Below are 22,584 nucleotides of genomic sequence, written 5' to 3' on the forward strand. Positions count from 1 at the left end.
AAAATAAAAGATTTCATTTGCATTCTGATGTAGCAATTTTAAAATAAGGACTGGTAGTGTTAAAAAAAAAAGTTAAAAAGTTAAGTATACTTTCTGTACTGTCCTCCTCAAAAAGAGACTTCTGGAGGATTTGGAAGAATTCATAGTAATAATCCATCTTTCAAGGACACATACTCAAATTAGCAGGTTTTACCAACACCATGAAGATATAATGGAATAAGACCAGTTTATTATGGGAAGTGACAGAAAAATCATAGATTCTAGAGAGCAGACTGTTCACACTTTCAGCAAGTACGGATAAAAAAACTGAAGCCATCTCTCAACATCCTATGTAGTAGTATCTTGTCACTCACTTTTTAAAAATGCAGCAAATCTAGCTTCATTTTTATAATGGTTTTGTTCAAGTGGCGAAGAGACATCATTTGGAATAAGAACCTTTAGTTCAGAATCTGTACTTTCCAGTGGTGGGAACTTCCTGTTCTGATTCTTAAGCAATGGAATGCCAATGCCTGCACGAGTAGAGGAATTTGGGCCAGAAAGGAACAGAACAGACCCAAATCTCTGATACCTCTCTCTGCCTTAATGACCTGTCATGACATCTAATAAACCACTGGTTCTACAGAAACCAGAATGTTCCCCCAAGAAATAAAGGGAGAAAAGTGCAACTGTGAGGAAGAGAACCAAACAAAGGGTTAAGCCGCACTACCAAGCCAATCTCCTTCTCAAAGACTCTGTCCTCTATGGTAGTTTGCCACATACCACCCGACAACAGCTGCTCATGATAATCAATGCCTGACAGATCAGAGAAAGCCTTTAATGTGTCGCCAAGGGGCAGTTCAACAGATGGCATGGTGACTTACAACCAGAATCATTAATTATGCTCTCTTATTAGTCCCGGAGCACACTGCTGAAAATGCTTCCTCAGTGAAAGATGAGCATTTCAGATGAATGACCGTCTGGCACTGCCTGTGAAACTCTCTTCAGGATTTCTGATCAGTGTCGATGTCTAAATCTAAACCATACTATTTTTACAGCCATTTCCCATCTTCCACTTTCAGGCTGGCTAGGAAAATGAACTTCCCACCACCACCACCCATCACTGGTCCCATAATCGCTGCTAGTAAGGTTATGGTAAAAAGTGCCCATCATTCATTTCCTGGCTCAAGTCGGTGACTGTTGAAAGGCAAACACAATAATCTCAGCCACAGGACTAGCTCAAATTTTCCTCCCTCTGTGCCAGAGATGTGTGTTTCCTGAGTGCAGACACTGAAGAGTGGGACCACCCTCCCTCCCTTATCTCCTCTAGTGTTTGTTATGTGACTGACTGAACAACTCAAAACTGTCATCCCATTCCAAAACACTGGCTGCAACTCCTCTCCATACCTCTTTTAAAAAAAGAAGAGCAGGCACTCTGGAAAAGGAAGCCTAGCACAATGAGGCAAGCAAAAGTTCCCATATGTCCACAATGCTGGCTGTGTCATCCCAAGGTCCTAAGCACTGATGTTAAACCACCATGTGCTTAATTAAGAGACCAGAGAAGTGCATCATGAGGAACTAGTTCTGCAGCCCCTACCCAAGAACATTCAGACTAATGGCAACTCAGGGTAGAAATCAGTTCCTTCTCAGCAGTTTGAGAACTAGGCTCCACAAACATTACTGAGAAATTTTAGAACTAACTGCAGACAGAGCTTTGAGGCAGACTACTTATTGGCCTTGCCATGGATACAATAAATACCTATATAATCCAAAAGAAAGAAAAATTTTAAGCATTTTCCCATACTACCAAATAAACATTTTGTGATTTTGCTGACCTCCTATTCTTATGTATCTCAATCTATAATTTCTCTTTCAATGTGAGTTCAAACCAAAGCAATATTAAGATCCTAAATGTTGTGACTTGAGAGTTCAATATTTGTTTTCTGCATTCAACTTGTTCCTTCTTGGACATATAAATGTGACTTCAACTTTCAACTAGGTTCCAATAATGGTAGTATCTGGTGGATGTTCTCATCTCATAAATTTTTAAAAGACAAAAATGTGTTAATTAAGGCATAATTAAAACCTCCTAATGTGGACTAACGAAGGGACATGGGAAGTCTGGGTCTGCCTTGCAACGTACTCACTTCTAGCTTTTTCTCCTTTTCTGACAAAACATCTTTCTGGTTCTGGGTGTACTCCACCAACATCCGAGCCAGCTGGCGCCGGTCTTCCAGTTCTGCCGCCAGACGGCCGTTATATTCTGCTAGTAACAGACATGCTTCATCTACTGTTTTTGAAAGACGTTCAGCTGCCTCTTTGTCTAAGTACAAATGAGACCAAAAAATAAAGACAATATACAAATCACATAGGTATGATTGCAAACAGTTTCTCTCCCAGTGTACAGAATCCAAGAATAAGCCAGAACCTGTATACAAACAATGAACTGGCTGATAGAGAAATCCAAAGACATTCCCTCCTATCAATAAGACAGGACATTTCTAAATTATATCAATTGAGGCAATTACACAAGGAAGGGAACATGGCAAAGGATTTCTAAGTGCCTATTCTTATAAAAGTTCTATAGATAAAACAAAGAGATATTTAAGGTCATACATGAAATCATACTTCCTTGTCTCTGAGAATTTCAAAAGTACTTTCAGTCATACTATTTTGTTAAGTATCCTTTCTACAGTCCTCTGAAATACAAAAGCCAGCACTTGTTTCTTGGGTGTGGAAACTAAGACCAAATAAAAGCTACATGACAGGTTCAACATCATGTGGTTAGCTGAAGAGCTGAAACTCAAAACCAAGACCCTAAAATGGACCTATGGGCCTCTACCTCTTAAATTACGTAAGCGTCGAACCTGGGAATGAGCTCTCTTCCGCCACTTAGCAAAATAGAGGATCTGACGAGAACAAAGGCTTTCAGATGCTTTCGAATGTGACCCATGCTTAGAAATATACTTTAGGTAAACACATAAAAATAAAAGAAACACAAAGTTTCACAGAACAGTACTTATCCTAACTGTGTGCAAAGTGTTTTATCTTCTCCATTAAAAAATAATGCTACAACCTGGCAGACTGATTTCATGTCCAGTTAATAGGTTGCAACTCACTGTTTGGGACACAAAAGTTGTGCTGAAGTATCAAAGTATAAGAAAGGGTATTCTTGGAAAAAAGTGTGAACAAGGCTCAACATTACAAAATGAAAGGGGAGATGATTTATATTTTAAAAAAGACTGATATAATTAACTACATGAAGGTACAATAAGAGCAGAACTTCAAATATTTGTACCTCATTTTAAAAGGCCTTTAAGTATCAAAAGAGTAGATCAGTGCTTTGAAACAAAGAGCACTAGAGACTCCCTTAGTTCTACTGGACAAACTAAAAATGAGAGTTACACAGTGATACAGACATATTGGTCCCAATGAATACAGGTGTGGTCGGAAGTAAGAGACCTCAGCCTTCTCACAGTAAGTTGGGATTTAAGAATCCCCAACAGTTCTCTGTTTGACAGTCTGACTTAGATGCCTTCTTAATATGAATATTAAGAACTACAGAGGGACTCCAAATTGATCTGACAATAGGGAAATGAAAGGACACTCCTGGTGAAAGAGAAGGAGTGAGCCCAACTGCACAAAGGAAAGAGACAGTCTCAGTCACAGAAGACACAAAGGATAGCAAAACCTACTCTTCTAGATTGGTGCAATCTGGGAACAAGATGCTGAGGTGGTGAGGTGGGTTTTAGCTTTGTCATTGCTTGACTATTTTTTTTTAATGGTCAATTCATTAAGATGTTTTAAGCAGCCAAGGCAAAAATGGCAAGGAAAATACTGGTTTTTAAAGAAAAAGAAAAAGTCAATTCACACCCTCTGAGAAGTTGTTCAAGAGAGAGAATTCATTCACATCAATAATTATAACCCAGAAAAATAACCTGTAATAATTTTATGAGCTACAGGAAAAATTGCAGTCAAAATGTAGTAGCAAGATGCTCACTTGCAGAGAACTTACCTGTGGCTGTCCTCACATGCTCTGCCCTCATTATACAGAGGGGTAACTGGGTGCCTGGCAGCAACCCTCCGCTTGTGCACAGGCATCCCATTCCCTGCTGTCAACTCCGAGACGGTTTCTAACTGTGCCCTGTGCTTCCTCATGCCTCACCAATCCCCTTCTCCCTCCTGAGGCACTATTACCAGCGCACAAACATGCTGCTCTACCTTCTGACCACATGCCATACACTCTCCAGCTACTGTCCCATCTACCTGCTCCCTTTAGAGCAGAACTCCTCAAGAGAAATGTTTAGACTCCTGGTATCCATCTCCTTTCCTACCACAGTCACCACTCAAATAAAGACTTTTATACCCAAACCTTCCAATTAGCTTAACAAATATGTGGACTCCACTTATGTGCCAACACTGTTCTAGGCTCTCAGAGCCAACAGGGGACAAAAAAAACTCACTACCCTTAAGGAGTTTATATTCTCATCAACTGAAGATATGAACTTGAGAGAAATAAGGCAGAGGAGAAATGGGGCATTGGGAGGGAGGAATGCAATTTTAATTCAGGTGGCCAGGGTAGGTTTTACCGAAGTGATATGTAAACCGAGGCTTGGAAGAAGTAAGAGAATAGGCCCTGTGACTCCTGAGGTAGACCATTCCAGACAAAGAAACAAGAAAGTACAAAGACCCTAGGAGGGAAAAGTGCCTGGCAAGAAGCCCGTATGACTGGAATGCTCTGAGCAGAGGGAGACATGGTCTCACTTCCATTTTAACAGATCACTCTGCTCACTATGTTAAGAACAGAAGGATGGCTGCAGGTGGGGGGACAAGGAGGACACAGGGTGACCAGACAGGAAGTACTGCAATAATCCAAGTGAAGATGGTGGGGACTCACACCAGGTAGAAGAAAGTGGAGGTGGTGACAAGGTGTCAGATAGGGTTTTGGTCCCAGTCCACAGGAATGACGAGGGGGTCATTTACTGAGATAGGGAAGACCACAAGAGACAAATTCTGGAAGGAAGATGAGAAATCTGGTTTGGGTCAGGTAAAGTTTGAAATGTCTTTTGAGGCATCCAACTAAGAACACTAAGCAGGAGGCTGGATGTACGGGAGAGGTCAGTAACGGAAATGCAAACTAGTGTATCATTCATATAAAAATTTTTATTAAAGTCATCAAACTGGGTAAGAAGAATTATCAGTGAAACTAACTAAAGAAGAAGACCAAGCACTCAACAGAAAGAGGTCAATGAGGAGTGAGGAAACCAGCAAAGGAGACTAAAAAGCCATACAAGAGAGTCACAGCCACAGCTGCTTTCCTATGGCCAGGTCCTCGTTTCCTACTGCTGCTCTAACAAATCACCACAAACTCAGTGGCTTAAAACAACAGAGATATATTACCTTAATATTTATTATAGTGGCCCCTTCCTGCATCTTCAAAATGCAGCATTTCAACGTCTGCCTCTAGTCACACCCTTCTCTGACTCTTGCCCTCCTACTTCCCTCTTAGAAAGACCCTGTGATTAGATTGGAACCACCTGAATAATCCACCTTGTGACTAGACCGGGGGCACTGATAATCCCCCCACCTTAAGAGCCTTAATATAGTCACATCTGCAAAGTCCTCGCCATTTAAGATAACGTATTCACAGGTTCTAAGAATTAGGACGTGGACCTTTGGTGGGGGTGTCACTAGTCTGTCTACCACACCAAGTGAGAAAGTATTTACAGGAAGAAATGATCAACTGGGACAAATGTTACTGAGATCAAGTTAAGATTTGCAAAAAATTCACGACTGGTTGCCATAAAGAAGAGAGAAATGAAGCTGTACCTAGATGAAGATATGGGTCCAAAAAAGTTATATGATTTCATACACTGGAGAATGATCCAGTAAAGGGATAAAAACAGAAGATGCAGAAGAAAAGGGGAGAATTTGTGGAGCAATGTCCCTAAGCAGGTGAGAAGGAAGAGGTCTAACAAACAGGTCGGGGTGGGGGGGTTATACAAAGAGTATGTTTATCCACAGAAACTGGAAGAAAGGTCAGCCAATGTGTTATCTCTTTTTCCCAGCCACATTCAGCCGTGCAGGTCAAGGAAAAGAAGAGAAGAAAAGCTGGATTTAAGAATGGTGGTTGCCAGCAGCTTGGGGGAGAGGGAAATACAGGTTTCATTTCAGTTTTGCAAAATGAAAAGAGTTCTAAAAATCAGCTGCAAAACATGTGAATATACTTAGTACCTCTGAAATATACACTTAAAATGGTAAATTTTGTAGGTATTTTACCATAATTATATATCAAAACAATTTTAAAAAATCTAAAAGTTGTATGAGTCATTTAGGTTAGTGAAAACAGCTAAATGAAATCAGATACGTTGCTACCTTTATATATATTTTAACTTGCTTCCAATTTTTGTAGACTGTGGTTCTGATAATAAATGAGGTAGTCCTTATAATAACAATAAAAGTTGGATTTAACCAGAATAAAGGATGGGTTTTTCTCAGGAGACTCCTGTGAAGGGGAAAGAGGAAAAAAGGGATTGAGGGTATACACGAAGGAGTATTATAAAGACTCCAAGCTGAGTCCAGAAGAAAATGAGGACATAAGGAGGGTGAAGGCTGAGAAAAGGTGCAAGGATCAAAAGACTACAGGATCGAGACTGTTAAATCCCACAGGGTCTAATTGCTGGAGCTGGGGAAGCGGAGTGAGTGAGCTGAAGTGCTTCACACAGGACGCAGAAGACCTCCACGCTGTGTTCTCCAACTAAGCACACTCCTGCCCGAAGGTACTTAGAGGTACTGCTCCTCTGCCTGGGTAGCAGTTCCTCCCCTCAGACATCCTCCCAGCTTGCTTCCTAATTTTTGGAGGCCTCTGATCAAAGGTCAACTCATCAGAAAGGCCTTCCATGAATGACCATCTTTAAAATACAGTAGTACCTCCCTCAATCATTCTCCTCCACACCCTGCTTTATTTTTCTTCTTGGCATTCAACCTGTGAGGGGATGCGAGTGGGACACCATGAGCATTGTCTACACAGTGTGCCTCAGTTATCTGCTGAATGAAGTACTTCATGAGCAACTTTGATTTCCTGTAAATGGATGTGGATGAACTTAGTGATGCTAAGTCCAAGAAGTGGAAGGGGAAAATGGTGGCCCTCAGGAAGGGAGGAATGAAGAGAGGGTGGAATAAGAAGACTGAGCTTTTGCAATGGAAATAACATAGGCTTTGCAGCCTAGGTTGGAATCTCAAGATACATTACTTGTGTGGCCTTGGGCAAGACACCTAACCTCTCAAAAGCCTCATTTTCCTCCTACACAATATGGGGATAATACATTCAGCAATCTCAAAAGATTATCATGAAGAGTAGAAACACCAGCACAAAGCATACTCCATAAATATAAGTTCATACTTAATTCCTTCAATTTCCCATGCTTAGAGCAGGAATGATGTCAACTTCCCCTCCCTATCTGACTGCAGGTGATCATCAAGAGGACAATGACATAACTAATAGTACACACCTGGAGTTCCTGACATTGAAGGTACTGTCATGTATGGGTGTGTTTGTGTGCAGTGTGCATATAAATCCCACAGCACTGAATCACGTACTTTTTTTAGTAAGGAGGTCATGAGTTTAATGCCTTTGACCCTCAGTGCTCCCCATACAATCTGCACCGTGTTTTCAACAGACCTTACTTAGAGAGCCTCAGGTTGTGGCATGCCAGCATTTCTGCAATTATTCCTAGAATCACTATTCAAGCATGGACTATTCCAGCAGCTTCGTTGTTCAGCATGTAAGTTATGTTTGCAAATCCTAAGATGGTAGAGCACCCAATACCATATGGAAAGTCTATACCTGCAGACATAACCACGTCCTAGGGTTTGAGGCATTAGAGATATGCCACTTCACCCAAACTCTACCTTCTCACCTGTTATTTTTTCCAACAGAGAAACATCTTGCACTTCCTGAGGCAAAGATGCAATTTTCTGTCGGACAGTAGCATCCCCTGATGCAGCATTTTCCAGGTCCTGCAAAGCTTTGATTAGTTCCTCAGTCTGTACAATGAAAACACAAATGTTATCCATTAAGGCACATGGGTTTCAAGAAAACTATCTGGAATTAAATGAGGTGAAGGCAAATTCTAAAAATGATCATCCCTGACAAACTGTTCTTGGTCCCAGAGCTTATACTGACATCAGTGATGTAGAGTCTAAGAGAATGTACTAAGTTAACTTTTCTAAGTCTGTGGCAGAACATGAATAATATTCTAGACACTTCTTTAAAAAAAAAAAAGAGCATGCTTTTAGCAACTTAAGAATGTGCTTAGTTTCACGTGATGATTTCTAGTATAAATGGTCTCTAATATGGAATAAAGATATACACCAAATGTTTAACAAATGCATGTTGACTAATTAAATGAAATGACACCACCTACTTCAATTCTTTCTTGTATTTGCTTTACAAAATGAAAGTCACAAAGCTTTTCAATTTTGGCGGCCACTCCCAAAAGTAAACAAGTCAAACTCATTAATTACAAACAATGGGGGAAAAGAAACCAAGGAGAACAAACCAAGAACGCAACCTGTGTGTATACCAAAAAGTGTCTTTTAAATTGTCAGAAAACTGGCAGGTAAGCCAGACCATAATAACCCAGGAGTAACTGACAGCAGTTAGGTTATCCTAAAAGTTGATTAATCAGACTGTTCTCATCAAAGTTTTCCAATGCAAAGATATATGGCCTATCACTGCTTTCATTTAGCAACCCTCTCACCCCATCTTAACATTTTAACAACATAAATCAGACATGCTTCCTGTTCACATAGGCTATCAACACACCCTTGTGTGAAGCAAAGGCTGCTTCAAACAAAATGAGAGGTACTGTTAAAAGAGCATGGGCTCTGAAGCCAGTGACACCCCGATTCAAATTAAGATCCTGGACAAATTAAGTCTGCCTCCTTAAGCCTCACTTTCTTTGACTTTAAATAAATAAATAAACAAATACTGAAAATGAACCAACCACAGAGTTCATGAGCTAATTTATATGAAGGGCAAATATACTGTTAAAAACTCAGTAAACATTAGCTCCCACTTGTAATATTTGTTACAGTGTAGCAAATTTGCTATTGCCACACAAACCATCCTTAGAAACTAGCAAGTTGTTTACTAAAACAACCATGCTATTGGAGACAAGTGATGGCAGGGGGCTTTTAATGTCTCTGTAACATTATCTACCTCTTTACAAATACCTACTTTTTAAGACCGTTTTCAATTCCTAGAGGTAAAAAAGCCAAGTCTATAAAACATAAATCCGTTCCAGAACCATGGCATGAAAAAGACAAAGTTAAGCCTACTGCCCAGCAAGCTTCACTGGGTGGACCTTGCACCCAGAGCCAGAGGGCTGCCCTGTGATGATGCCACAGTAACGGTCACTGGCGCCACCTTGTGGCCATAATCTTCCACTAACGGTCACTTCACCAAGCCACTCTGACGTACCAACAGGGGTCCTGCAGAAGGATCTTGGGGAGAGTAGCTACCAGGGTAGTCATCATCCTCCTCCTCTTGTATCTGCTGGAAAGTTCGCTTCAGAGATTTTTTCTCTTCTGTTGCTAGAGGAAAGAGGAAAGAAAAAAGTGACAAATTTGGGTCATGATAGCTTACCCAGGTGAGTCAAATGCTATCACAATGGCCACATGTAAAAAAAAGAGCAGAAGGGGTGTACATTTCCAGGGATGGCTTAACATTAACCTGTATGCTAGCTATTTTAAATTGGTGGTAGTTCTCTACATTACTCAAAAGAGTAAAAAATGGCCTTAATCTGTTATCTCAGATTGACTCACTGGAAAAATACTACCAAAAGCAAGCATGTAAAAGTGAAACTTAACCAAACTAACACATCAAAAACCTTATTATCTTTTTTAAAAGAAAGTTAACAGGAGAACTAACGTGGTAAGAAACCCATAAGACAATGTAACAAAGCAAGCTGATGAGTGTAGAAAATATACTGTGTATAAAATGAGATATTTTATACCTTCTGGATAATTTCAGAAGATACAAGTATCCCCCCACTTTTCAAAAGTTCACTTTTACAAAAGACCTAAATTAGCACCTATTTTCAGTAATAGAAAGAAATCCAAATAGAATTTTCACTTTTATGAAAAAGGCAAAAGTGAAAGTAGCGTTCTGTGTTTGTCTTGCAGCAAGGTCAGAGAGGCAGGGTGCACCTGGAGCATCGAGCGCGGCCTTGCCATGCTGCTTCCTGGGAACTAAGCTCAGCATCTCAGCTTCAAGACACTGCAGGCATGGACTGTGTCCGTGAGCATCTGGGCTTTAGCTCTACCAATTAATTTTGTTAGCAAGATATGTTCTAAGGCATTAGAAAAGCCGAAGAGGTTATTATTTGGGTCTGGGAACGCCTAGAAATTTTTCCACATAAATTAGTGGTAACTGTTTTTTTGCTTTGCCCCTTTTAGCTTACAGAAGGTTTCGTAGGAACCCTCAACTTTCGGATACCTGGGAAACCTGTAGTAGTGAGAAACCCATCAATAAAATTGCGTCAAAAACTCTAAACACAAATATCCTTTCAGCTATCCCTTTAAACACAAAACAAACCTAATTCTACCTTAAAATTAAAAATAATCATTACTGAGAAATATCACTGATACTATTAGGAGAAATTACTTGTACCATTTTGAAATTAACCACTTTTGAGGCTAACAGATTACATTTTTTATTATCTGTACGGTATGTTTTTAAACTGTTATGATCAATGAGGTTAATTCCAAAATCATTCTTTTTGTATCAAATTGGACAACACAAAATAAATGCCAAACAAATGCAAGACACAAATCTACATGATAAATTCAGGTTTGGAAAGTAAAGAAACTAATGGATGCCTAATGAGTGCCAGGCATTGCAATAGTTTCTCTGCATTTAAACCTTTTAGCAATTCTAAGATGCAATTACCTCCATTTTATAGGTAAGAAAATGAAGACACAGAGAGGCTAAATCATCTAAAAGAATGACTTCAAAATCTGTGCTCTTCTCACTGAAGTCAAATTACTTAGCACCACAAAATTACCCTTTCACCTGTCAAATGAGGGGTCACTGTGCACCTGCCTCAGAACCCTGTGAGTTATAAACAGAATAACGTACACTTCTTGCTTAGTTAAACATTTAATTCTGGAACCAAGGATGTAGTTCCTGTTTCGACCTTACACATTAACTGACCAAACCATGTTTGACGTGGAAGTCAAGTGAGTATCATTGATTTTATTTTTATTTGTCATTCTACTAAAAAAAAAAAAAAAAAAAAAAAATCCAGAAGCATTTGCAATACAAAGAGTCCTCTCTTTGTACAATTTTACTATGCGTGGATTTGTTACCACAGTTTAAACTATAGTGGTCCCCCAACAACCTGTTCAAATTCCAGATACCATAGCATATTAACTTTGAGTAATTGCATAGAGAACAAACATCACTGCTAACTTCAGTACATAAATAATAGAAATGCACGTGATCAGCAACCACATCACTTCTCTCAAGGTCAGTGATTGGTCACTGCACATGTGTTATTCAGTTCACACACAGAAAGCATTCAGTAGTCTCCTGCTGATAAAATCCGCATGACATTTTATAAAAATGAATAATCAGAACAGGAAACTGACAAAGATGAAAGAGCAGCAAGAAAACTAACACTAACGCTGGAAGTGAAATCTGAATGGGACATAAATGAATGGAGTTATAAAAGAAACACTGGGCTGTGGGGGATGCTGGCACTGCCATACCCCTTGAGAGACTAAATTCACAGTCAGAGGAACTCAGTGAAGGCCAGCTCACTTATCAACATAAATGAAGAAAGTGGTTGGGATGGAAGGAATGACAATATCCTAGAGGAAGTGATGGTGACAAAAAACTTCAGAGATAGTTGGAGACACCAAAAGCACAAAGGATAAAATGCTGGAAGCTGATCCAAACTTAGAAGGGAATATGACAATTCACTAAGGCAGGAAAAATGCTTGCTCTGTTATAAATTATACAAGAAAGCAAGCTTTGTTCAAACCACTCTTGGTAAGTTTGTTACAAAGTAACAGAACATTCTAATTGCCAAGGTTTGTAGTTTTTTATGTTATAGCATGCCAAATAACTAATAGTTTCACTATCTTTTTTGTTTCCCTATACATTTGTAACCAACAGTGAATTTTTAGTTCTTTGATGAAAAAATTTCAAGTCACAGAATATTTCAATTTCCTCACTGATCACTGAGATCACATTGCATGGCTTCAGTTTAACACTCATTTTTGCAGTCCTGAACTACAGAGTAAGAATTGTTATATTTTTAAAACAGAAGATCAATTAGTATATGATTTGCATATGCAATTTCTAACAGTACTTGGCACACACTTGCTGCCTAACTAATGGTAGTGTGGTGTGCCCCACACAGACTGACAGCAACTACAGCATCATGGGCTGCATGTGTGAACACCAGCCACCAGAATGTAAGCATTAGAGCAAAAAGACATTCTTGGTATCTTTTTGTTCACTTCAAGCACCTAGAAGAGTACTCAATAAGGAGCTGTTAAATACACTAAGAAGGTGGGCAAAGTATAAAACTTAGAGCCTTCAGTTTTCAAACTCTCATACAGAACTGACTATACATAAAAACCACACATCACTTAATTCTTCAGGACACTGAGAGTCACTGAATTTGAGTACTGGAAGGTCTCTAGACAGACCTATGTTTCGGCTTTCCCCACCTCATTTTTCATGAGCCTATACAGGTTCTCAGGCTGTCATTTGTCCAAAGTCAGAGAACTCATGGGTCCTAGTGTGGGTCCTATAGCCAGAGTCATCTGACCCCTAATCTGGAGTTCTTTTTACCACTTTATGTGGCCACCCACTTACAGGTGAACAAGCATTACAACATTGAAACCAAACTGATAAAAATAATTTTAGGGCCATTTCTGTCCTTTGCCATTCCGACTGATGAAGGTATAACGGGAGGTAACCACACCATAGTACTTTTCCAGTTCTCTCCTGTTTGCACTTGGAGGGCCTGCTAGAAATAAATTATTCCTCATTTTTCCCACAGGGATCCTCCTTTCCTGAGCTACCTATTTCCATTAATAAACACTTTCAACAGCCCCATCTTCCAAGTATGCCTTGGAGACCACCAGAATCTCTTCCAAAGTCCCAATTCCAAAGATTCCACACTTCTGAGGGATATTGTACATATCTCCCTCTTTCTGCTCCATCCATAGCTTCTAATAGCAATCTCCCCTTTATCAAGTCTTGGCCAGACTATGGTCCCAAGTGGTCTTCCTCTAGTCACTCTTTCCAACTCAGACTACACTCGTTCATCTTCCTAGAGCTGAACTCTCACCCCACCATGCCTCTAATCAAAACCCTGGAGCGGCCTCTAATGATTTTACAGCTTCTACCTAAGTTCAAAGCCTACTGTTAGTAATGGTAACACACCTTGAGTTCTCCCTTTCTTTCAGTTGTCATCATCTCCCTCTAACTCTCACAGCACTGTTCTGGAACTCTCTTTGAAATCACTTGGACCTTGCTACTCTACATGGCCACTGGCAGGCAGAGGCCTTGCCTCTGATAGAAACATTAAGTGTTTATTCCTTTACATCCCTGTACTACTACCTAGGAAAGAGTCAACAGACCTGAGTTTGAAACCTCTTTAAGGCAAAGGAGGCACAGAGCTTGGAAAGCGCTAGTGCTGTGCCAAGTATTATTACCACTGCTTCCCGACACAAACAGGACAGCCTGCGGCTCACTCTACCCTGCTTCGCCTGTGCAGAGCTAGCGTTATGATGCCCAGGGTTCTCAGTCTTGTCAGGCAGCCATTAAAAAATAATCCAGGGAGTTTGTCAGTCCCATTCCTTCATATGAACTTAAGACAAGGCACCCTTCCACTATCAATGTGGCTTCTGACCACAGTATTTACATGCCTGTCTTGACTTACTCAACTGCTCTGTTTACAGGCAGGGCAAACACTATAGCTGGCCCAAATCGTTTTGTCCCCTCATTGTATACCTGCTATTCTATCCTCCGACCTGTTCTACGTCTCTAGGGGGCCTCGTACTCAGCTAGCCTTCAAGCAGTCCTGGTTACCTAAGTGTTTGTGCCGTGCCTCTTGGAGAGCTGACTGTGGTACAATTTCAGAGACCGTCTGAAATTAGCTTGAAGGACCCCAATCACATTACAAAATGCAGTCATCTACCTATAAAGCTCGACCTTCTCAAGAATCCACTTGAAATTTTCTGGGATTAAAACTGTGTTATATTACTTTCATAATGAGAAAAGAAACAGAAAATAGTATGTGGAACAGCTTTCTGATTCTTTGCTGTCTTTCTGCAAAGTAAAGGCAATTTTTTTTAAAGCAGCACATTAAGCTTTACTTGTGGAAAGAAAAAGATCTACAACAACAAGGGCCTGACACTAGAGGTACAGCTCGGAAAACACTTTACCCCTATCATCTCACTGAACCGAATGGCCAGGTTCAGGTTCAGACTTGAACCAGGGAAGCGGGGCCTCGAGCTCACGGTCTTAACCACTATGCTCGCTAGTCTTCACAGCATCTGTGGGACTGGAAAAAGTAACAAGCCTCCTCCTACTTCTGCTACTGGTTCATATTTAGAAACTCAAACATTAGATACTAGAACTGGGGAGGCAAATAAAAGTCATATCATCACTCCATTAGTAACATCTTACCTACATTATCTCAAGTAATCCTCACAACAAGCCTGTGAGGTGTTACCACTAACAGCCATACTGTACAGTGAGGAACCTGGGCACAGTGAGCTTGAATGCTATGTATGCCTAAGTCACACTACCTGGAAGTGACAGAGCAGGGATTCATACTCTGGAAGTCTGACTTCAAACCCTTGCTCTGAATAGCTAAACTAACTATACTAAGGTCCAGGAAAGTTGGGTGACCTGCTTACAGATTCACACCCTAATTCAAATCTGAATCCATGTGCTTTCAGTAAAAAGTATGGTGTGAAGAACACAGGCTTTAAAGTCATATGGACCTGGCTTTGACTTCTCCACTTATCAATTATATTTATTTGGATAAAGTTACTATACCCTTCTGAGCCTTAGTATTCTCATCTGAAATACAAAAATGCCAAATTCATAAAATAGTTGTAAGGATCTGAAATTAACATGAGAAGCAGCCAGCAGAGAGGCCAGTATATATATATATATATAACAGGTACTCAATAATGCTATTTCCTTTGCAACTACCTTTCCTTCTTAAATCCTTGTAGAACTACAGGATACTATGTGACTCGTGTATGACTCAAGTAAGTAACGAAGCTCCATTCAGACAAGCAACAGCTTTCCTATTCTCAACAACAAAGAGACAACTTTAGACCATCTAGATCTTGCACCTAGCGAGACAAGAAATCTCCTGTTCTAAAACAAAATTCCTAAGCTCAGACATTCTCTACTGTCAAAGTCCCACAGGGAAATTCTTATTTCAAACGTAAATTCTAAAAGTTGTCTGAAGACAAAGAATTACCCATGAATCAAAGCTGAAATATAAAAGGACTACTTAAATTCGGAAATAAATTTCTGGAGACCTCAACAGTACTTTGAAAGGATTGTGGTAAAATATTCTGGTAACTCAGGTCTAAAGAAGACAGTGACAAGAGAAAATGAGTTAGCTGGGACTAATATACATGTTGGAACCTTTGGATATGTGCTTCCATCCATACAGAATAAAGAAAGAAATTATCTTTACATCAGCATATCCTCCTCATAGAAAAATTCTGCCTTTATTGTTGTTAATGTCTATACACTAAAAAAATCAGAAACCCTACAGAGCTGTTTGCAAATCTTCCACTGCCACAAATTCCCCAATTTGTCTGACTGCTCCCTGAGCATAGAACTACTTCTCTTTCCTCTCAGGCTCTTTCCTATAGCATCTAGCATAGCTATTTACTGAAAGTACAAGTCCCACAAATGCCTGTTGAATTGAAATTCGACACGTGGCTTCAAACATTGTCTTTCAGGGCTCTCCTACTTGCCCAAAGGTGTTTTAAAATATCAGCACTATTTACCAATGAATTCTAAGACAGAATAGTGGGAAGACTGCTGGATAATTCCCCAGTGCTGCACAGAATACGACCAAAATCACAGTACAGACACTACCAGAATGCAAAGTAGGAAACAATTTTGCTTTTCAGAAGCTACTGCCAGAGTGACCTCAAAATTGTCTCTATTTATTCCAAGTAAAATAACAATGACCTGTAGTCTGAAAACACTTATATCATTCTTAGATAGCCTCTAATCTGAACCTTCATAGTAAAGTTACCACACTTTGAAATGCAAATAAACTCTAGAGATCATGAAAGGCAAACAATAAACAGTTGCTGAATGAATATTATCATTTATGCTAACCATGGTTAATTCCATAGCAGAGACATGTACAAAGTCCCAGAGAAACAGGAAGGGAATGGCTTACATGTGTCCCAACAAGCTAGGAAAGATGTCAGAATAAGAGGAGCATTCTTGAAGAATGAGTTCACCACACAGTGAAAGGGGAAGAAGGACAGTTCAGGCAGAGGTAACAGCAGATGCAAAGAAAGGGGTACCGACAGAGCACTCCAAGGGGAAACTGCTGGGTATGGCCAAAGAATATGGTATATGTGACAATGGCAGAAGAATCAGGGAAAGTAAACTAGTTCATACTATAAAGGATCCTAAATACTATGTTAGCATTTGGACTTGATCCTCTAGGATATGAGTACAGTCAGATCAGATATGTACTCAGAAACAGATCATGCCAACCAAAATTAAACTGAAGCCAAAGAACCAAACAACATTTGATCTTACTCTTCTTAAAAAAAGAAACAAAAAATATATATATATATAAGTTCTTTAGAAGGATTTGATAAAATTCACACACATACACATACACACCTCCCAAGGATACCCTAGGTTCATTAAAGACCAAAAGCAATTTTAGGGAGCAAGTTGACAACCATCAAAAATACATTTCAAAACCACGATATTTAATGAAACCAAGCCCTAAAGAAGGCTAAGGGACTTATCCAAGAGCCTGTAGTTATTAGTGGCAGGAGCTAGGACAAAAATCTTAGTCCAGGGTACTTCCTAGCTCCCTGTAATAACTCGGAACAACTTTGTTGTTCCTTTGCCTTATGCAAGGGCAGTCTCTGAAAGGCAGAAGAGCGCCAAGGAGCATATAAAGCAAAAGTCAGGTGATGAACAGCATGAATACTAGAACCAGGCTTACACGCTGCGAGCACTACATAAATTCTCACCATCATTTATGATCATCTCTCTCTGAAGAATCATATAATCGCTGGTGGTTCACAGCAACCCCCAATGCAGCTTTTCATATTTGATTCGAAAGTAGGCAAAGACCAAGAGCTGTAAACATGTGGTGATGTTTCTACCTTTGGGGGGAGGGCTCTTGGAGTCCTCCATAGACAGCTTCAGCTGCTGTATGAACTCGCCGCCATACACACTTCTTTCTTGCCAGATGTTCAGCAATCTTTCTAAAGGTTTTTTACAGCCTTCATCTGCCTCTCTGCCCAGAAAAAATGAAAAGATATAATATAAGCTTAAGATTTTTTTGTTTTTAATTAGGACAGATCTACATTTAAAAAAAAATCAACAACTGACTAAATGATTTACATATTTAAAAACAAAAAAGTGTAAGGTACATATCACAATAAATGGATACCCAAAACTTGACCAGAGACTACATTCTTCCTGTGGTGCACTGGGAAGAGAGAGGGAGTATGTTATAGAAATAATCCTTTTCTTTTACCCCCTTTGAAAGATGGGGCAAACAGGGCAGAAAGCCAATGGCTCATTTTTACAGAGAATCATCAAAAATCAATTCTGATAACTTGCTTTTTAAAAAGACATTAATTGAAATCTAATGTCAGACATTCTACTGGAAATTAAATGGGGCCAAAATCTATGATTTGAAAAAAGTGTATGATGGTAAATAAATTCACAACAACTCATCAGTGCTCACACATCAACACCTCTGCATGTATAAATACAATCATATACACATACATGCCAAGACTGATCTCAACTTTAACTACTTGTACTCTATGTTCACACAAAGGTGTCTAACAGACAACCTTAAGATGCACTGAGCATAACACAGTGCTTTGTAATTTATATCTGAAAGATGCTAGAGTTTTTCCCCTGACATATTACTTTCCTGAAACAGAATTATTTTTAGATGAGATGACTATACTAGCACTTAGTGTCAACAGATTGCTACCATAAAATGTCAGGCAGCAAGTGGCAGAGCGGGGGAAGACTTTCTGAAAGGAGAAGAATTCCCTCTACTATATTGTATTATATAACCATCTACTATAGTACTATGAATTGTTCTGGTTTATAAAACTGTCTGGATGTTAATAATCTCACATTAAGTGACTCCAAACAAGAAGAGATCCCTTGACATCATAGTACCTAAGTCAGTATCTTTAACAGGAACTTCAAGAACAAACCATACCAAATTCAAGTTAGATGGGAATTTCATCTACTCTCAGCCCTGAGAGCACTTTTCTAAAACTTTATATTATTCTGAAGGTGAGGTGAAGTTTCAGATTAATCTGGTCAGACTGTATTACTTACAAATTTTTAGTGGCAAATTTCACTGAATTGGGGTCAAATTACTAAATCACAGTACATATAAATTATTTCTTCTGTTAAATATTTTTTTTTAGTCAGAGTGAAAGTGAGAGAAAAACCTTTCCACTGACAGGCTATACAATTAGGAAAAAGGGGGGAAAAAACTTTCCACTGATTATAAAACTTAAAGATATGACCTAATTATTTGATACCTGTGATAAAACACTTTTACTCCTCCTTCAAAATGTCTAGAAACAATTTCTTCTGACCCCTTTCTCTGCTTCAGCCTGGTTCAAGCCACTATCATCTCTTGTCTGATTACTGCAATAGCCTTACTGACATCCCTGCTTCCACCCTTGTTCTCATACAATCTGTTCTCAAGCTTTAAAAATATAATCCTAGCTGCTGTGTTAAGGCAGACCATGTCATTCTTTCGCTCAAAACTTCCAATGTTTCTTCCCATTCTCCCTCAGAATAAAAGGGAAAGTCCTTATAAAGCTTACAAGGCCAGTCTCAACATAGCCCCCTATTTCTCTGGCCTTACCTCCTATACCCTCACTTCCTCCCTCCCCAATCCTGGCCCTTCTACTTCAGGGCCTTTGCACATGAAGTTCACTTTGATTGGAAACACATTTCCCCAGATGGTGGCATGGGTCAGACAAGGCTTATTCTTCACTCTCTCTTTTTAGTTGTGCATTTACTCACATAGCACCTTTTCAGTGAGTCCTTCCCTAATCTCCCTATTTAAAATTATACCCCTACTCCTACTTAATCTTCTTCATACAGTGTATCTTCTGATATGCTATGTAGTTTATTTGGTCCATTTAATTATTCTTTCCATTTGACTGTAATTTCCACAGAGGTAGTCGCTTATCTTTTCCCCCATACACCCAAGAAAAACCCTAATAAATATTTGTCTAGTTATACTCTTTCTTGGAAGGTTTTAGATAAATATCAGTAGGCTGTACAATTGGTTAACTTTCAGCAGTCATCTTACTACATCAAGGTCATTCATGTCAGAAATCAACTAAACACTCACCAGCTCCTTCAACAATGTTTATGAAATACAAAGAATAAGGCCCAGGAACTGACTTCTAGGGTTTGATCCAGTAGCCCCTCACCTTTGCACACCCTACCAGATGTTTCACACTCTAGCAATACTGGACCATAAGGATTTTCTCTGAGAACTTGCTCCCTTCTTATGCATGTGCCTTTGCTCATTTATCTCCTCTCCTATGAATGGAACCTCCCCCCATACAGAATAGAACAAGTAAAGAGAGAGAAGTTTTGGGTAATTTGGGTGGCTTAAGTATATGGGGAGTGTGGAAATAGAAGAATCTAGAGGGATAGTGTGGAATATTAGATTACAGAGGGGCCCTGAATGCCATATTAAGCATGTGACCTTTACCCTGAAGGCAATGGGAAGCCCTTGATGTGACCAAATGTATGATGTAGAAGAATAAAATCATTGTAACTAGTATAATCAGATCCAAATTAATCAGAACTTAATTAACTAGTTCGTACCCTTATCATAAAATCTGTTCTCTCCAAATTCTCTGTTCACTTAAAATAAAGAGAAACCAATCATGACAACAAATTCTTACCAAGGATTTAATGAAAAGGGAAGGAGTTGCACAACACCCACCCACCTATTATCCAGTATTCCTGGGGATATTTGGGACTCAATTAGCTCTAAGACTGATTCGGAGTACAGCTTCAGCCACATTACTGTACAGTGGGAACTGATGCTCAAACTGTTATGACCACAATGACATTTTCAAAAGGCTTTACCACTAACTGCTAAAGCCAAAAGAAGGCTCCAGTTTAATTGGTAAATATAACTAACCAGGAAGGCTAATTCCTTGAACAATATGACATAATACATCAAAGTTTTGATTTCAAAGGTACAGATACAACAGTAGAAAAATCTTTTTACTTATGAGGTTTGTCATGAGTATAGCACCTGGAATCAGTGGCAACTAAAGCAATAAAGTACTTTTATAACTGAGGAAGCTGTCTTTTCAGGTTGCATTAACTCTGTTCTAAACTGAGACACCTTTAAGTGAAAAAATGCCAAAAAACCCTTAGCTACCAATCAATGTAAAAACTGGTAGATGAAAATTATATACGTAACTTATGTTGAACACACATTAGTATGCATTTTAATTCTGACTAGTTATAAATTCAATCACTGCACAATTGATCTAAAAAGTGAAAACTGTGTATTATACACACATAGAATTGTTGCTTGAAATGTCAGCTGGGTCCCTGAGGATTGCCAAGCCAGCTTGGGGTCCTTTTGTTCCCCCATTGTTCAAATGGCACTTTCTTAATTTGTGTGTTTCTGTCTTATCCCTTGCACAATGGTTCTTCTACATATCCCAGCACTTCCAACAGCACCTCATTGAAGTTGGAGCAGAAATGCTCCTCTGTAAACAGCGTGCAGAAAAGAGCTGACAGAGCAAGCCTGAGACTGCTACCTTTACAAAGGCCTGCTCACAAGGCTGGCCCTTGGCTGGCATCAGGGACCTTGGATTTCAGAAGTGGTCCCACCATCTCCTAACTGATAAAGGTGGTTTACTGTGCCTCAACTATTCATGCAAACAATACAATTTATATTCAAAACCTGCTTTTTGGGGGGAGTCTGGAATTTTGGCAGAGTGCCTGTGCCAAACCCCAATAAAAGCCCTATGCACTAAATACCTAAAGAGCATCCCAGGTAGACAACACTTGACAAATGCTGTTACAAGTCACTGCTGGAAGAACTCAGTACTGTCTCATTTGACTCTACTGTGACTTGGAAGTTTAGGCCTAGTCTCCTCTGGACTTCTTCCCATGTACCTTTTCCCTTTTGCTTTGTATCCTTTTGCTGTAATAAGTCACAGCCATGAGCACAACTAGTCACTGGATCCTGTGAGTCTACCTAGCAATTCATCAAAACTGACAGTCGTCTTGGAAGCCCATGACACAAAAGTAAAGAAAAATGCATATGGTGATAACTCTAAATTTATGTCTTCAGAAACAAATTTCCATCTGAGCTTCAGACTATTTCACCCATGTATCTACCTGCCATCACCCCTTAGAATACCTGCTAGCCATCTCAAACCTAACAGGGCCAAAACAAAACTCCTGCTTCCCTCTACCATACTTTCCCCCCAAGTTTCATCTCAGTGAATGGCACCATAAGCCATCCACTTAAATCAAAAACCTAGAAATCTTTGACTTCTCTTTTCCCTCACTACCAGCTCCTACTCAACACCCATAAATTCTATCAGTTTTACATAGAGGAGGAGGCAAATCCATCCATAAGGTAAACATTCAATAAACTGAAGCTATTACTATCTTTTCATTGCTTCTGAGTCCTACCCAAAGTCATCTGTAGCCAGTAGAGAGCAATGCCCTCCAAACTGATATCCCTGCCCCTTGGCTTTTAAAATCCATTCTCCATACCAAGCCAGAGGCATTAACAACGTGGACTATATCCTTTCCCTGCTAAAACCCTTCACTGACATCCCATCCAGACAAAATCCTCTCTGCGCAGGCTTACAAGGCATGTGTGACTGGCACCAGCCTACCTCTCTGATCTCATCTGGATGCCAGTTTTCCCTCTGCTCACTGTGTTCTAACCACACTGATCCTCTTAACATGCCAAGATCATTTCTACATGGGGTTCTTAATAGCTGTCCCTACTTCACATGTTTACCTCAAATGTCATTTCCTTAGAGGTGCCTTCCTTAACCATACTAGAAGAGATCCCACTCCAGGATGTCATTCTATTTTATTATGTCCATGTTATCAGTCCCTGAAAGTACCTTGTTCATTTACTCGCCCTCACCTGCCTTGTTCACTACTGCTCCCCTAGTGACTGGATCAGTATTTGGTATATAGAAAGCACTTGAATGAATGAAAAACAAAGTGCACAACAATCTTCAAACTGGGAAGAAAATAACAAGGCATTTGTATGGGAATAAAGCTCAGAG

The 22,584-nt window shown here is 39.6% G+C and overlaps 1 protein-coding gene and 1 long non-coding RNA gene across 3 annotated transcripts in view; one reads left to right on the plus strand and one right to left on the minus strand.

The window, feature by feature from the left end:
• RPRD1B (regulation of nuclear pre-mRNA domain containing 1B) overlaps nt 1–22,584 on the minus strand; it is a 48,640-nt gene that overhangs the window by 18,534 nt on the left and 7,522 nt on the right. The window contains exons 3-6 of one of the 2 annotated variants that reach the window (XM_017652784.3): nt 17,401–17,534; nt 9,461–9,573; nt 7,896–8,022; nt 2,124–2,299 (exon numbers count right to left, since the gene is read on the minus strand). In XM_017652784.3, coding sequence (XP_017508273.1) covers nt 2,124–2,299; nt 7,896–8,022; nt 9,461–9,573; nt 17,401–17,534 — 550 coding nt within the window. The remainder of the gene's footprint in view (nt 1–2,123; nt 2,300–7,895; nt 8,023–9,460; nt 9,574–17,400; nt 17,535–22,584) is intronic. The other variant, XM_037012708.2, reaches the window with a different exon arrangement.
• LOC140849470 (uncharacterized) lies at nt 9,471–17,258 on the plus strand. The gene is made up of 3 exons (XR_012131368.1): nt 9,471–9,629; nt 10,165–10,279; nt 10,438–17,258. It is a non-coding gene; the product is annotated as an uncharacterized lncRNA (long non-coding RNA).

The sequence above is a fragment of the Manis javanica genome, chromosome 5, assembly GCF_040802235.1.
Source record: "Manis javanica isolate MJ-LG chromosome 5, MJ_LKY, whole genome shotgun sequence".
NCBI classification, from domain to species: domain Eukaryota; kingdom Metazoa; phylum Chordata; class Mammalia; order Pholidota; family Manidae; genus Manis; species Manis javanica.